This window comes from Manacus vitellinus, unplaced genomic scaffold, assembly GCF_001715985.3.
Source record: "Manacus vitellinus isolate BGI_N305 unplaced genomic scaffold, ASM171598v3 scaffold_4_pilon, whole genome shotgun sequence".
NCBI classification, from domain to species: Eukaryota; Metazoa; Chordata; class Aves; order Passeriformes; family Pipridae; genus Manacus; species Manacus vitellinus.
Window position 1 is genome coordinate 38,217,290 of NW_021940604.1, and position 16,912 is coordinate 38,234,201.

General features: G+C 34.5%; 1 protein-coding gene across 15 annotated transcripts in view; it reads right to left on the minus strand.

Moving 5' to 3' along the window:
- RIMS1 (regulating synaptic membrane exocytosis 1) overlaps window positions 1–16,912 on the minus strand; it is a 197,313-nt gene that overhangs the window by 113,922 nt on the left and 66,479 nt on the right. For 13 of the 15 annotated variants that reach the window (XM_018078216.1, XM_018078215.1, XM_018078209.1 and 10 more), the window contains exons 1-7: window positions 13,970–14,030; window positions 7,690–7,736; window positions 6,395–6,507; window positions 5,227–5,357; window positions 4,729–4,900; window positions 4,446–4,602; window positions 3,146–3,217 (exon numbers count right to left, since the gene is read on the minus strand). In XM_018078216.1, coding sequence (XP_017933705.1) covers window positions 3,146–3,217; window positions 4,446–4,602; window positions 4,729–4,900; window positions 5,227–5,357; window positions 6,395–6,481 — 619 coding nt within the window. In that variant the 5' untranslated portion in view covers window positions 6,482–6,507; window positions 7,690–7,736; window positions 13,970–14,030. Of the gene's footprint in view, window positions 1–3,145; window positions 3,218–4,445; window positions 4,603–4,728; window positions 4,901–5,226; window positions 5,358–6,394; window positions 6,508–7,689; window positions 7,737–13,969; window positions 14,094–16,912 lie in introns of those variants that run through there. The other 2 variants (XM_029962695.1, XM_018078203.1) reach the window with 2 other exon arrangements.

Below are 16,912 nucleotides of genomic sequence, written 5' to 3' on the forward strand. Positions count from 1 at the left end.
GGTCACAACAGCCCCATGCAGCACTACAGGCGTGGGGCAAAGTGGCTGCAAAGCAGCTCGGCAGAAAAGGACCTGGGGGTCTGGTCAACAGCCAGTTTAACATGAGCCAGCAGAGTGCACAGGCAGCCAAGAAGGCCAATGGCATCCCAGCCTGTATCAGAAATAGCGTGGCCAGTGGGACCAGGGCAGTGAGTGTCCGCCTGCACTCAGCACTGGTGAGGCAGCACCTCAAATCCTCTCTTCAGTTTTGAGCCCCTAACTACAAGATAATAAGGTGCTGGAGTGTGTCCAGAGAAGGGTAACGAAGCTGAAGGGTCTGGAGAGTAAGTCCTATGAGGAGCAGCTGAGGGAGCTGGGAATGTTTAGTCTGGAGAAAAGGAGGCTCAGGGTGGCCTTACTGCTCTCTACAACTACCAGAAAGGAGGTTGTGTTGAGGTGGGGACTGGCCTCTTCTCACAGGTAACAAGTGACAGGAAAAGAGGAAATGGACTCAATTTGTGCTAGGTTAGGTTTAGACTAGATATTAGGAAAATTTTTTTCCCTGAAAAGGTTGTTGAGCACTAGAACAGGCTTCCCAGGGAAGTGGTGGATCATCATCCCTGGAACTGTTCAAAAAGCATGTGGATGTGTCACTGAGGACATGGTTTAGTGGTGAACACAGCGGTGCTGGTTTAACAGTTGGACTACATGATCTTAGAGGCCTTTTCCAACCTTAATGTTTCGACAATTCTATGCATATACCTTTAAAAACGACAGAGCTTATTTATCATATATAAGCATATTGGTGGGTAACACTGACAAAAAAAGTGGTAAAGGAAGGAAAAGGGAAATATTTAAAGGGAAATATTTTCTTTTATGTCACATTTTGTAAACTCAAATTTGATATCCGTACTTCTGTTGAGAAGGAACATCTTAATCCTAGACTAATCTAGTTGAGGCCACTAGAGGCTATGCCAAAATGGTGTGTCACCGTACTACAATGTGGATACTCACTCTTCCTTCCTGCATGCATACCTTGCAAAAGGATGCATGGGAAATCTGAACCAGAGAAGAGCTGGGATATAGTCTGGTGAGGACCATGGTTCTGAAGGACAGTAGAAAAGCAGGGGTAAAGGCCCTGCAACATGACAAGGAACTTCCTTTAACGGAGGAAACTATTAAATGGAGAAGATACTGTATTACTCATTCAGTGCAAATGAAGGTAGCAGTCCAAAGTCTTAGATGATTTAGCAGTGTGATAAATAAGGAAGGTTGGACAGGAGGGTAGAAATGCATATATAAACTTGATCTCCAGTCAACTTTGTGAATCTGCACCTAAGATTTTCAAGCAATTCAACAGACAGTGGGACTAGCAACCTTTTCTAGGTCTTACTGCAAAATACATTTACATATGCCATCTTGGCTGTTGTATATTTGTGGCTGATGACTCAAATTTCCTTTGGCCCTGTGTGCCTAAAGTTTAACACCCTTTTAAGAACTCAAGGTGCATTGGCAAACAAAACTCCCACACTCATATGCATATCCACTTTACATAGGAATCACAAACACATGAACTCCACTTACAATTGCTGAACAAATGTATCCATTAAACTCAAAATGGACAAATTTGTGCTTAGTCAGGTCAACTAATAGAATGTTTCAAATTAGGTGGACTTCAGAAGGAGTTTCCTCACTAGACCCTTCGATTTTCAGTTTGGAGACTCTCAGCTCATTGCAAATCCAATTCTAAAGATTAAATCCTGCTCTTTTCTGCAATGATCTCTGAGGAAGCTTGAAGACATGCATTCTTCAAAGGCACATCTGAGCATGAAGTCCCAAGAAATTTCAGTAAGAATCAGTTACTCAAATGTTGACCCAGTGAACAAAGTCCAATATATTCAGCTGAACCATTTTGAATGTTTTCTGTCAAATGGAAAACTATTCCTTTCAAATGGATCTACTGAAGGACCAGCAGTTGAAAAAATGCCCCTGTTTTTAATACACTAAAATCTTAAATATAAGTAAGTCTACAAAGATATGCCATAGATAGACTACATTGTCAACTACAGAAAAAAAAAGAAAAGAAGTAATAGACAGGAAAAATATTTAGAACCTATAATTTATTTTCATTTTAAATGTTCACTCTCTCTGCTGATGCAAAAATATCAAAGCAAATATCATAACTAGACATACATGAGCAAATTTCTCTCTTAGCAACTCAGGTGCTAAGTGTATTAAATTAATGAAAGAACCCAATCAGCATCAAAAGAAGGAGAATTTGGCTCAGTAAACATCAAAATGATACTGCATTAAAAAATATGTGATTTATTTGTCTGTTTATATAGTGGATAAATAAATTGTGAGATTATTTTAAACACAGATAGAGAGTTTTCCAAATCTCACCATGATTCAATTCAGTGATTTTCATCAGGAAGATCCACAGAAACTGATTTAGTGCTAGCAATGACATAGTGTCTCTTCAATTAGCTTGGGACAATTGGGAAACGTATTTATCTGGCATGTGGCAACAGTCAAATAGAACTAGAAAAATGTTGTATCCAAGATAATCCTCAAGATTTTCAGTATGTAAGGAATGCTGAATTAAAAGTCAAACCATGACAATCTCTAAAAGTATATATTTATGAACATTTAGGGTAATGATAGTTCATGAAGGCTTACAAAAACTATAAAAGATATAGCCATGCTACATGCATCTTAATCTACAGCCATGCATTATCATAAAGTCCATGGGAGACTGCATTATATCTAATTTCAAGCAAAAAGCAAAATAACAAAATACACTTTCAATAAACACTGAAATATTAATTACTATTTTAAAATGCGTGGATTTTTAAAATTTAATTTATATTTTAAATAATGCTTGGAGCATTATGCAGTAAACAATTAAACAATTTGAATGAACCAGTGGTTCACATAAAAAGCATGATATGTAAAAGAAATATAAATGAATGAATAGTAGAATCTTTTAATTCTCCACAATTTAGTACAAGTACCATGGAATAATCAGGAAAACTGTTTCTTTTCACAATGTACTCTCCGAAACCAGCATCCTCAATATTCCAGAATGTTGTAAAGAAACAAAAACAAACAAGCAAAAAAGAAGAAGTAGAAGAAGAAAGCAGGACCATGCTCTTCACCCACGCACCTGGAGGAACAACTCCAATACCATCATCAACATCATAATCTGAGATGTCACTATCACTGATTGGCCGAGATCCTGCACAACAGTAAGGTAAACAAATACCTGAACATCTGGTTGTGTTATAAAATGTAAGAATATGTTCATTTAACATACTACTGAAACTAAAAAGATGATTTAAAGTGAAAACAATAGAGAACTAAACTGCAATGACTAATCGACATTTCATAAGACAGCTGTGCCAATTTAACATCTTACAGCTGCTGCAGCCTCCTTTCTCTTTCTCTCAATTCCTCAGTAATCCTCTACTAGAATAGTTTATTTCACTAAGCCTGCAGAAAGCAAAACTCAGATAAAGGGAAAAAATCTCTTTTGTGCTATTTCTGTGAATAAGCTGAATCAGCTTGCTGAACAGGAAGGGAGATGAGGCAGCATATGGTGAGAGAGGAGGAGCGGAAACAGCACTGCCAGCTTTTAGAAAAGCTCAAATATCTCATGAAAACTAACCTTTAATTTGCTCTGTCTATACATATCCTCTGTTTGGGCATGTATGCAGCAATTACAGCAGTATGATATATTTATAATTTATTCCTGAGTGTTCACCCATTTCCTACACATTGGCTGGAGTGAATGACTTCCATGTTTCAAAAAGATCAGAAAATAGCTTGGAAATGTATTTTAAAATAATGCCCTACACCCTTCATATACCTAAATAAATCTTAAATTAATTTAAATTAACAGAGAAGCTACAGTATTCAAATATTTCAATACATTCCTTCTTTTAACGTGTCTCATACAAACCTGAAATCAGACTCATGAAAACAACTGTACTTCCCAAACACATGCATACAATTTCTCTTTGCTGCCACAGTACATATCTTGTCTGATTGTATAATGACCATACCGGAGGTTGAGACTAACTTTATGCATAAAGTGTTTTTAAGCCTTGTAAGTCTTTTAAGGACTTCCTTGTTTTAAAATAAAATGCTTTTATTGATTAAAAAAGTATCCAATAATTATGACCTTTCTATTTAAAAGGAAATTTATGCAAAAAAACTCTGAACAATTTTCTTCTGCTATAGAAAACCAATCAATTGCAACAGTTTTCACCTACTTGAAAGCTATACATTGGAAGCATAAGGCTGGCATGTCATAATGTCATAATTTACATCTCCTTTCTGCCACACATTTTTATTATTTTTAAAGACTATGAAATAGTATTTTTATCTTGTATAAGGAATTTAAATACCCTTATACCATATATAGCATTTAAAATTTAAAAGAGTTTAATGGAATTTGGACCTACTTTGTAATTTTTTGCTAGTGCTTTCTCCACCATGAACATGTCTTCTTGGCATGAAAGGTGATGGCTGAGGCAGAGGTAGTGAAGATTCATCATGTGTCTGTAGCTTATACCAATGTGGTTCATCATCTAAAAGTGCTGTCTCCAGCTCTATAAGAATCTAGTATAAAAATCATCAGGTTTTAATTTTACTTTTTGAAGGCACACACATAAACATATAAAATACACATATACATATGTATTCAAAACCAAATGAACTCAAAAGAAATATGATTGTATGTATCACCTCTCCAAGAAATTCACTCTCTTCTTCTTGTACTCTTGGCTGGTCCCACACAGTTATTTCAAGCATTCGTTCTCTAAAATCTCTACGATGTACGTGTGAGTAGAGAAAAGTTTGGTTCCATTTTGGCTCTAGACTTTTCTTTACTGTTTTGGTCCTTCTTTTACTCTTATCACTGAAACATAAATAGTGATTGTAAATTGTCTGTAGAGATAAATCGCAAAATGCCATCTACTCATTAGCACTCAACTGTTTTCATTCTTTCTGATCTGATAATGCCTACATGAAAAAAGCATTTGCTGTACAGTGAATTGCATTCATACAAAAGTCCACAAAGTTAACTTGATACTGACTTGCATGATTGAAGCGCATTTTTTTGTTATAAATTATCTAGCTGTAAAAAGTTGTAAAAAGGAGTTCTTTACTTCATAATCATTCATTAAAAGTTAATTCAATACATGGTAAATTACAACATAATTTTCTAAACTGAAATTCTACTACCTTCTGTCTGGAAGAAAATACATTTTTACATAGGGATTTCTAGGGCGTCCATCTACTCTTGGTGGCAAATCTGTTGCTTGCAGAACATTTACTATTAACTGATGTCCCACTTTGTCATACCAGAGTTTAACCTAGAAGAATCAAGTTAACATTACTGAAAATGAAGAAAAAACAGAATTTTCAGAATGCATCACAGTAACCACAATGTAAAAGTAACCAATGTTTTTTCTAAGAGACAATAAGATGTTTTTATTTCAAATCCCTTAATATTTAACTTTGATGAAAAAGATGATGGTGTATACCTGACTTTTTTATTTACCACACCTGAATAAAATGGTGGTGCCTGATTATACTTACATTATTTACTATACTCACTGCATAATCTTGTATCTGTGAGTGCATTTAAACCATCATATATCTTAGCTCTGAAGCTTAAAACTACATTAAACAGTAAGCCCTGAATGCAGCTAAACTCAAGACATAGTTGAAATCTATGTACTCAAATTTGTAACCCTTTCAAATGTTCTTATGAAAAATATAATATAAAGCTAAATAATTTCTTAAGAGAATCATAATATTATGAAATTTTTGAGCCTGCTGTATACTTAGAAATTAATACGATCAATATAAAAATGTAAGAATGTACAAAACAAAGTCTAAGTACTTACAGTATATTTAATAAGAAGAACTTCAATTAGTATTACAGACAGTTCCAGGATGTACTGTGTATCTAAATTAAAATGCACTACTGAATGCATTAACAACGCTTAACAAATGCTTAACAAATACACAGCTCTTTAAATGTCCCCTTAAAGAGGATAAAGTGATACTTAGGCTTGTTATCTGCAGATTACTGGGCAGGTACAGAAAAGTCACCATTTTCAGTGCAGGGGCCCCAAGATGCCAAGTTCCAAGACACTTTTACGGGCTCCTTTCAAGGTAAATTCCTGTGCTCTTTAGGTATTAAGACAATTCCTTACTTCCACTATGATTACAGTACTGGCTTGTGAGTGCATAGAGAAGGTGTTAAAAAACATTTGAAAGATGTTAGTCTTTAGCAGCAACAGACATTTCTCTTGATCTCCCAACAGACCTTGGGAATGTGCAGGGCTGAGGACCAGCACTTCATAAATTTCAATTAACAACTCAAGAAACAAAATATGCTCACAGAAAGCTGGCCTGGTAGGACTTGTGGTGCATCCCGTAGGGCTCCAGGGCTGGTCGGAGATATAACAGAAATAGAAGGCCTTTCCATCTTCTGAGATTCAAAAGAACTTGAACCTAAAACCAAGTGAGAAACAAATGAAGTTACCATTCCAAATTTTGAAGCAAATTTGGATAACTTATGAATTGCTTTTTCTTTGAATTGTATAAAGTTTGTACTTATACACACTATAACTGGATTAATAGGCAGAAAGATTTTAAACTGATGTAGACAGCATGGTGAAAAGACTGCCTCCTTACCCTTACCCCAGATTAAACCTGTCATTTTTTGTGTTATTTGAAGTAACATATAAAAAAGTGCTCCTCATATATCATTGACAAACCATAGCAAGTGTTGTAAATAAAATATTGTTCTCTCATAGAAATATACATCTTCCTTCCCACCCAAACTATTCTGATTGTATGATCTCAAATCTTTGATGAAGAAACCATATCTGTTTTATGGTTTATATTTCTGGTAGCCTCTGAAATTTTAATAGGAAGCTGTGCAGCACATGCATCTGGCATGCAGGGTGTTCCAGCAAGTGCTGAACATTATCAACTTTCCACCAGTGAAACAGAGCCCTCAGTAATGATATGAGCTCATGACAGGTTTAACAGCACTCGTTGACTGCACGAGGCCCTGTCCCAGGGAGCATTTCTGGTTGCATCTCAGAAAAGGCTCAGATGACAAAGGAGTGGGAGCCATGGCCCTCACATACTCAAGCTAACTACGTTCAAATGGCAGAGCTGAAAAGAACACCCTTCTTTTGAAGCACGACACACAAAAAATTCACCTAACCAGCACTTATCTAAGAACACTGTCAAGAAAAAGAGAAGCAAGAACACTGGGCTTATGCTGAATGGTGCAGGAGGTGAAATCCCAACACCATTTGTACTTTTGGCAGTCTCTTATACCTGTTTTCTCTCTTTTGTTAGGGCAAGTAAATGACTGTTTTGGGCCATAGCATATATACAAGTAGGGTACTAACAACAAAAGGTATAGAAGAAAATAAGGAAATTATGCTAACATTTGAAATCTGTATAGCTCTATTAAAATCTGTATTGCTTCACATTTAACACACAAGACCAAAACCCACCAAATTTTGTCACACAAAAATCTCAGCACCAATGTGATTTCCAGTGATCATCTTTCATATAAATTCATAGAATTTCAAAAGATTCAAGAAAATTTATAGCTGAAACAATTGTGCTAGGTACATTATCATGCTTAGAAGACAGAACAAGGAGTGTACTCACTAGACTCTAATGGGGGGTGAGAAGTCTCAGGAATCCGTGGAATATCACTAAAATGTGAACACGTAGTAATTAGAAACAACAGTGATCAACTTCAGCTGTGACAAATACACTTCTGGAACAGTTTTAGGATCTGTTTCTGTTCTAATGGGTTACAAGGAAAGAAAGAGGAAATATCTAAAATCATACTTTCCACGAGCATTCACAAAAATCTTACTAATGCAAACTACTTCTTTTGGGTTAAGGAACAATCAGATGTACCAATATGAGCACTGCAATGTTAATATTGTGGATGGATTACATGATACTTTTACAACCAGAATAAAGTAAGAGAGCTCTTAGGAAGAGAACGGTGGCAAAACGAAGCACAGCTATGGATGTTCAACTATTTTTGGAGGAATAAAAATCAAAAAAATAAGACAAAGATTAACTCACTAGTAATTTTTATATAAACGTCTCAAGGAGTTCAAACAATGAAACTGATGAAAATGTCTTAAAATAATAAAAAAGAAAAACAAATGACATTAGCAATGTTAGACAAACGGGATAATGCATTTTTCCAAAAGATTAAAAAAAAAATCAAACTATTTTACAGTTGGGTACGGACATTTTTCAACATACACATACCCAGCACATATACAGGCAATAAGCAAAATCAAACTGGTTAAGTGCACAAATATATATCAAATTTTGTCATCAACAAATTTACACTTCTATCCAAATGTGGATGATGCTAGCTTCTGGTTCTCTTCTATTCCTAGCCATCATTGAAAATGCATTGCAAGAGCAAGAAACAACTGCTATTGTACAAATCTTAGTAAAGCAGATGAGCAGGAAAATGGAAACAAATGTCTTCGGTGAATTACTCCAAAATATTTTCATCCAAACAAACTAATCCAAAATTGGAACTACAATAACATTTCTGAAGAAGATTTACAAGATTTTTTAAGTCTATAGTTGAGCATTTTAAAGGTATTCAGGCATTTGTCTGTTCAGTGAAACACTATTTTACTGACTTGGAAGTCAATAAAATTAAGACTCCTAGGTATATAAAAGTCACTTATGAAAAAGAAACAGACACTTGTATCAGAAAAGGAATGTTGCAGTGCCCAATCAATCTTAAATTCACTTTTCATGTCCTGCATTTTAAACTTATGGTGCCTGTGTTTTAAAATAGACTATTTCAGCTCTGAGTTAATGTCTCACATTAGCTTACATCTCATATCACTAAACAAGAATGTGCTTCTCCTTGTCTTGACTTTGTAAGACAAGGGTAATGTGGTTTCCTCAAACTCATGGAAATATAACTGAATTAGACATTCTTGACAAGGCACAGCACTACTTTACAAACATATGAAAAGATTAATGACCTGATGCACAGCAGAGCTGCTATGCAGACTTCTTCCTCATAACATTTTCTCTCTTTGCAGAGGAGTATTTCGAGGGCATTTTTCCCCACCTGAAATATTTACTTACCATACTCAAACAGATTTTTCTGTTCAATACAATGTTAAGTTTGCAATGTTTTCTTGTGCTAGAATATGAACACTCTCATCTGCAGTACTGGTAAATGACAAAAACAATCACACCTTTCCTAATACTTTACTTATCAGACAGAAAATAATTGAAAATACAATTTTAAAAATGCATTTGTCTAAACTCTTTGTTTCCTTGACAGAAAAAATACGAGGTAGATAGAACATACATTTCAATTCCAGACAAAATACACGGTTCAATAGAAATGTTATTTGAAATCTCTAAAACTTAACAGTACAATGGACAGGTTTTAAAAAATATATATACATATCATTTATATATATAAAAGACATAGTATTTAGATATATATTTGTATAGAGAGACATATATTATGCATGTGCATGTGTGTGTATATATATACAAATTATTGCCAGAAAATCTCTTCCCTAATATATTTATCTTGTTTAAGTAGAGTTTCACAGTGCAAGGCACAAAAATAAAATAAAAAAATAGATAAGGAAAGAAAGTATGCACTGATCACCAAACTTGTGTCAGAGTATTCTAATAAGCTCTGTAACAGTTCTGCTTTCTGCTGTTGATTTTAAAATGTACCGAAGTATACCTATCCTTCTATCTATATGTGAATTTCTTACAAATTCAATAATCCAGTTTACATAATAATTTCTTAAATGTTAGATGCACAAAAGAAAGGTAACCGGAGTACTAGACTATCAAATATGTGAGTGGTATTTTTTTAATGTTAGCATTTTATTAAAGAATGAAAATTCTAAAAGGAAACTATAACCTAAAACTTTTTATGTAAAAAAATTGGTCTTATCTAGCCAGCTTTTAATTTTGGATTGCAGAAAATATTCTGAAACTATGATTTACAAAAAAGCTCTTCAGAAGAAGCACTAGCTCATGACTTAAAATATTCAAAATTAGACTAGTCAAAGAAAATTATAAAAACAAAGGGAAAAGTTGCACAACTGTAATTTCACTCCCCTTTTGGAGTAATATGAATGTGAGAAAAGTAGTGTGAGACACGCATCCAGTAAAGAGCTCCCAACATCAAACTTTGTCTTTCTATCTCTACCTTGGAAGGCTAAGGTACTTTGTGGTCTTCTGTGATATTACACGTTTTTATCTTATGTCTGATCCTTTCACACCTCAATGAATACATAAATTACACCAAATACCTTAGGTTGAAACTACTCTGCAGATATATGGTTTGTGAGACATATATTTTGTAAAACACAGGAACAGCTATAATTTCTCTGACTGATATAGTCAGAAGGCAAACCTAATTCAAACATGGCTGTAACCCACACTTTTTCAGGTTGCTCTAGGAACAGACGTATCATCTTCTTCACCCTAGAGAGTTTTAAAGAGTTTCTGAGTACCTCTCCCCGATGCTCACTCTGCTACTTCCAAAACCATTCCTTCCCATCAGAACCTGTAGATCAATCTGCAATATGCACTAATTGCAACACTTGAGAAGCTCTCTGGAGTTCAGTACTGCCTGGTTTATGATGGAGGTTCAGCCCCCTTGCAGGGACCTAGAGCACAGTAATGGTGCCCACATAGAGGAGCTGAATCACACCAGAAAAACAACACTTTCAGCAGTTTTGGAAATCCAAGCAAAGATAGCTAGCATCCGACAAAGAAAAGAAAGGTAAAGGAAAAAAAACATTTGTTTTACCTGCACTATCCCATAGAGCTCATCCAAGCACACAAGAGACAGTTAGTTACCATGCCACGTTTCTTCTCCAAAAAGCACACTGCCAGAGGATTTTCTATGCTGTCCTATGTTAATCACCTCTCACATTGTATGCATATTCATAGGTAATTCTTCCCCTCATATTTAGATAGCCAACCCAATAATTCTACTTTTTATAGGTTTCTTATCTACCTTGTGTTGCAGTCATTAGCACTAGTGCCAATTAGCTTCTATGCAGTTTTCATGGTACTATTGTGGTTATATTGTTTATTATTGTTATGCCTTCATCTGCTAATAGTGTTATGTGCTTCACATTTTTCTCTAATAAACATCCTACAATCATCCATTACTCAAAATTACATTTGCTGGTAGACACAGAAATCCAAATTTACAAGACTGAGCAAATTGTTTGGACAGCAATTTTGTAACTGGCAGTCTAATTTGCGGGCAGTCTAATTTGTGTGCTTACAGTCCTTCCATTATTCACTTAAAACAAACTGTGTTATATTTTGGCTTTTTAGACCTAATATGCTAGGAATTTTTAAATCAAGACCATTAACTGTTCTGCCACATTATTTGCATTATTAATACTGAGAGATGAAAACACTTAAATTATGCAGACAAAATAACATTTTTTGAGCCTTTCGGGAACCTATTCCCTCACAGGAATTTAAGCTGTAATGGATTATCACTTCATGCTGTATAAAGCAGCTTCAATTTTGCTGAGTCAGCGTCTAAAGTAGCCACCAGAACTTTGATATACCAAATTTGCTGGATGGGATGAAATAAAATTCCTGGTCATGAGCTTGAAACAATGTCAGTTTGGTAAACAAGACAAGGTGAAGGTAGGGAGAAAATCAAAGTAATCTGTTAATGCAAGAAAAGCATTTCCCATTATACAACACAATTTACATAGATTATTAAAAAAAAAAAAAGCCTGTGCAGTATGCTCTTTCTTTTTGTTTAATAATATCAGAATTTCCTCTGTTGTATGTCTGAAATTTTTGTTTATTTTAAGACAACAGACAGGTAAATCCCAATCTGATACAAAACAACAGGGCTTTGACTCATTACTGCTGGAAAAAAAAGAACTATCTGTAAATTTCAAAGTTATATGTTCTAGTCACTTTGGGATATTCATCTGTTCTTCTCGTTAAAAAAACCCAAAACAACCCAACCCTCAAGCAAAAGAAAAAAAATTGAGACACAGCTTTACATGAATAGTGTTACATTACATAAAAAACCTCCATGCCAAGACTCCATTTATCTCAAAATAAAAGCACAATCTGATGTGCTCTATTTTTACTATATATGGGAAAACTATGTATGCGTCAGCCAAAGCAAAACTTTACATTTTATTGGTACTATTTCTGGGTGCATTTTTTAAGTGTAAAATCCACTGCTCATATTCAGGAACGTTATTTGATTTTAAACACACTTCCAAAAAGTGTAGTATGTTCTTTCAGTTTTTTTCAGGAATATGTCACTGGAATGAGGTCCCCTTGTACTTCATTTTTCAAAATTATTAGATTTATCAAATATGTAAACTAAAATAATTCAACTGGCTTAGTATTGAAATACTAAAAAAAGTTTTAATACTTTAAAGTTTGACACATAACATTTGCAATTATATTGATCAAATTATTTAAAATACTAATCTAGAACTTTGCTTTTATATCAGTTGTACAAATAATTTTCCAGGTCTTCTTCCACTGAGACACGGAATTAAGTCATGTCCAGTATCAACATATCTCTTTTTTGATCATTTGATCATAAAAACTCGACTTCAAAAATTCTTTTAAGGCATTTTATTTTAAATTACAAAGATGTAGGATTGAATTTGCAATTTTCAGTCTAGAACGTCTGCTCATTTATCTTACTCAAAAAATGTAAAATAAGGTTTTTATTCCCCCACAGTCTTCATCTGTGGGGGATCATTCAAAGGCATAATCTATTTGCAAAATATAGCTACATACACAGAGTATAGACAAAATCAAAAATCAAAATGTAAAAGAAGAATGTTTTAATCAGAAATAAAATAGCTTTTTGTTTCTAAAGCTGAAAATATATCATTTGAGACAAGTAAAAATTATAATTAGGATGAAAAATAGCAAATTCAAAATGAAATAATCACGTGTAAGGAGGAGACAGTTTATCATCTATCTATAGGGCAGTTATTTAGAGATATACAGTGACTGCACATGAAATCTGAGAAGGTGACAAACTATAAGAAGATTTAAAGCCTTTTAATTTGAATTTTTTTTAACTAGCCAAGATTCACTTTTTATTGTTAATCACATGACTCTGTTCTGCAATATAAATGTGAATTTAAAATATATGATTCATATTCACTCCCGTAACACAGTTCAAAACATTCTTGATATCAATAAAACAACTATGACAATTGCAGGGCCAACCCCTCTAATCTTAGCAATCCAAACAGATTTTATTTTCTTTCTACGCTCTATTTGGGCTACCAAGAAAATAAGAATTGTTATGAAGCTTGATTCATAATAAATGAAAAAAAAGATTATAAACATAAAATGTTAATGCTAATATTTGATGAAATCTTTTATTTCCATTTTTGACTTTGATGACAATCATTTAAGGATAAATACAGCATTTTCAATTTAGTGTTACGTTTCCTTTTTTAAGCTCTTCAAAGAAGACCTGTTTAAAATCCTACTAGCATTGACTTCTTAGGAACCTGAAATGCTTCTCTATAACTCATGAAGACTTGTATAATTTATTCTGATCTAGTGAAGCTGAAAACCTGAAAACCATGCTGAAAAGCAGAGGCTTACTTAATTCACCAATTTTCCTTTGCCACCTGGCAAACACCGTCAGGTTCCTTTGACCATACAGAGAACAACATTTATACTTATATATACATATACATTTGTCACTGCAAAGATCCAAGATTGTAAATGGTAGTGAAGAAAATGGAATATATTGAATGTCAGTAATAGAAAGTGAATCATATTCCATTATTAAGCAATAAAAAATAATGAACTCACAAATAATCCCTTTAGAAGACCCATTAGCAGAAGTAATAACTGTGCTTAAGAAACAAGTCTTTAGCCTTACCCAATAGGCCTTGAAACAATAATTTCAACTTGAGGTTCTGATTTTGATTCTAAAATAATGTTGTAAACTTCTTCATTTGTAGCTCCAGGTAATGGTTTACCATTCCATTCTAGAACTTCATCTCCTTGAATTTAAAGAGAAGTTTATTTCATTTTCATATTTTTTATAAAGAATGAAATTTATATTAGCAAGTAACATTACCTGAAATAATTTAAAAAGCTGTGCTGAAACAAAAAAAAAAGGGTTTTGAGACACTATCAAGGCTTCCTTCTCTGAACACTTTGTAAACAGAAAACGTATTAAAGAAACCACTTGTGCAAAGTATTAAGTATTTCCAAAATAATACAGGACCTATTATTGTGCTATGAAATGAAATTATTTTTAAAAGAGCCTTTATTAAGTAGCTGTAATGAACCTGGAAAATAGGTTAATCTTCAAAAAATAAAAACATAAATACCTACTATTAAGCCTTTAAAAATCATGATGTTTTATTACAATTTACATACTCTACATCTTGATTTCCCTACAGAAAGGACAGCCTTCACTATCTATGTCAAACAAATCAAAAATAAAAGCAATGAGTGAGCCCCTGTCTCCTGAGGATGCTGGGGGGGACACAAAGGAAAACGTGAACTGAAAGTCATTTAGATAATCTTCTTTTTTCAGTTCGTCATTTCTAAAATTTAAACAGTATGTACATTACATTGTAATTTGGCCTTTTTATAAAAAGGTGAAAATCTTGAAGTATTTTTTCTGAAGAAAGATCAGTATATACAATTAGGCTGCAGGAACCGTAGGGTACGTTTTATCTCTTACACCCCATCATACGCAGCAGCCAAAAATTCATAACCACTCTCTCATGCCAAAGTATTTTATTAAATTTATTGTCTCTATTGACAATGGCTTTTATGACAATGACTTTATCAGACTCAGTTTAGAAAAAACCCTTCACATTCTGGCTCTGCTCCTTTCTGAGGAGACACAAGCCTAATGATCAAACTTGCACTTGTTAAGAAGCCAAGAAAAACTATCCTAACTTAAGTCCTATCTAATAAAACATATTGCTTCAATTTCTCCTTCTGTTCAGCGATTGTCAGTCCTTTTTCCAAAACAGTCTATATTTTGGTACTTTAAGAAAGTACTCTACAGGATATATCCACAGGAATATCCACACGATATTCCACTGGCTTTCAAAGCATTCTTTAAAACACGAGTGCTTGCTAATGACAGATTTAACAAATGTTTGCTGACTTAAGTTTAATTTTCTACCACGCTGTTTAGATAATATGTTTTAAAATACTTCCGATATTTATTACATAACATTCTGTTGGGGGGAACAAGAATTAGATACTGCCTAGGAATTTCCTTTAAAATATATGCAACCTAGTGAAAACAGACTCAGTTTCTTCTGCAATTCTGACTCAATTTTAAAGCTAACAACTGTTATAAACTAACACTTCTTTTTCCCCCTAAAATAAAATCTAATTTCTTCAGAGATAACTTTAGAGATAAAAGCATCCCAGTCATGAAAAGGAACAAGAGGCAGTCGGCTTTGCAATAGCTACAATTTTAAGGGCAAAAAAGGAACCGACAGGGGCATATGTGAAATTTGTAACACTAAAAAACGAGGATTTAAACCTAATTTACACAGGAATGAATCTATCATATTTTGAAGAAGACAAACTATATACAACATGATTAAGAATCTTAAAGAGGAACATGTAAGGGGTCTGTACGACTATTTAGAGGACTTAAGAAGCTTTTTTTTACTTTTGAGAGCCATTAGGAGATCAAAATAAATAAAAAAATTGCCCAGATGATTAAACATTAGATCATCATAGTCAGAATGCTAAATTAACAGAACTGATTCCAATTACTCTTTCTGAAAACTAGATCCAAATGGAGATTTGAGTGAAATGCCACCTCTGCTAATAATAATCAAATCGCCACCATTCATCTTTTACTCAGTTCTTATCTTTTTGACCAGCCAAGCCCTTTTACATTGTCTCTTTCACCTAAGATGATGTATATAAGACTTACGATCTGATTTCTGCTCTCAGTAACAGTAATGGAACAGTAAAACACCATTCAGATAGTCAAAACTCGGACATATACCTGACACAGTCCTGTGCAAGCTGCTCTAGTTGACTCTACTTAAGCAGTGGAGCTGGACTAGGGATATCAAGAGGTCCCTATCCACCTCAACCATTCTACGATCCTGTGATGCACTGCTACAGTTTCAGGTGAGATAAACTCCCTGGTCCTGCATCCCACTGTAGTAGCTCAGAGTTGGATGTCAGTCAGTGAAGCAGCTGTTTAACACCTTACACTGCAGATGTTTAGGACAACCAAAATATCTGCACAAAGCCAGCTGGCAGACCTACAAGACACTTGCACTCTTATGGAGGCACTTCTGCAGGTGAGGCATATATCCCAGGATATCTAAGATGCCTCTAGGAAGGAATATTAATGGATCTTGCATTTTACCCCCACTTACTGATTCATGTTCAGCAGTGATAGTTTTCAGATTAGGCTGAAAATCTCTGGGCTTTTTTGAAATATTGATTTCTGAAATAGTAACTTGGATTGGGAGATACCTCTGGGGGTCAGCTAGTTCAAACCCCCACTCAAAGTAGGGCCACCATCAAAGGATAGACCGTGTTGCTCAGGAATTTGACCAGATGACATTTGAGTCTCTCAAAGGAAGGATATTCCTCCCATGGGTAACCTCTTCCAAGTCTTAACTGACCTCTCTGGTTACAAGAAAAAGGGTTTTCACAAAGAGGATATCCCTCATTCCAGCTTGTGCATGTTGGTTCTTGTGTGATCGGTGTGATCTTGTGTGATCACCTCTAAGAACAGTTCCAGCTCTGGGGTTTCTATTGCCTCCCGTTAGCCAGCTAAAAACAAGAATTAGACCCTCCAATAGTCTTTTTATTGCCA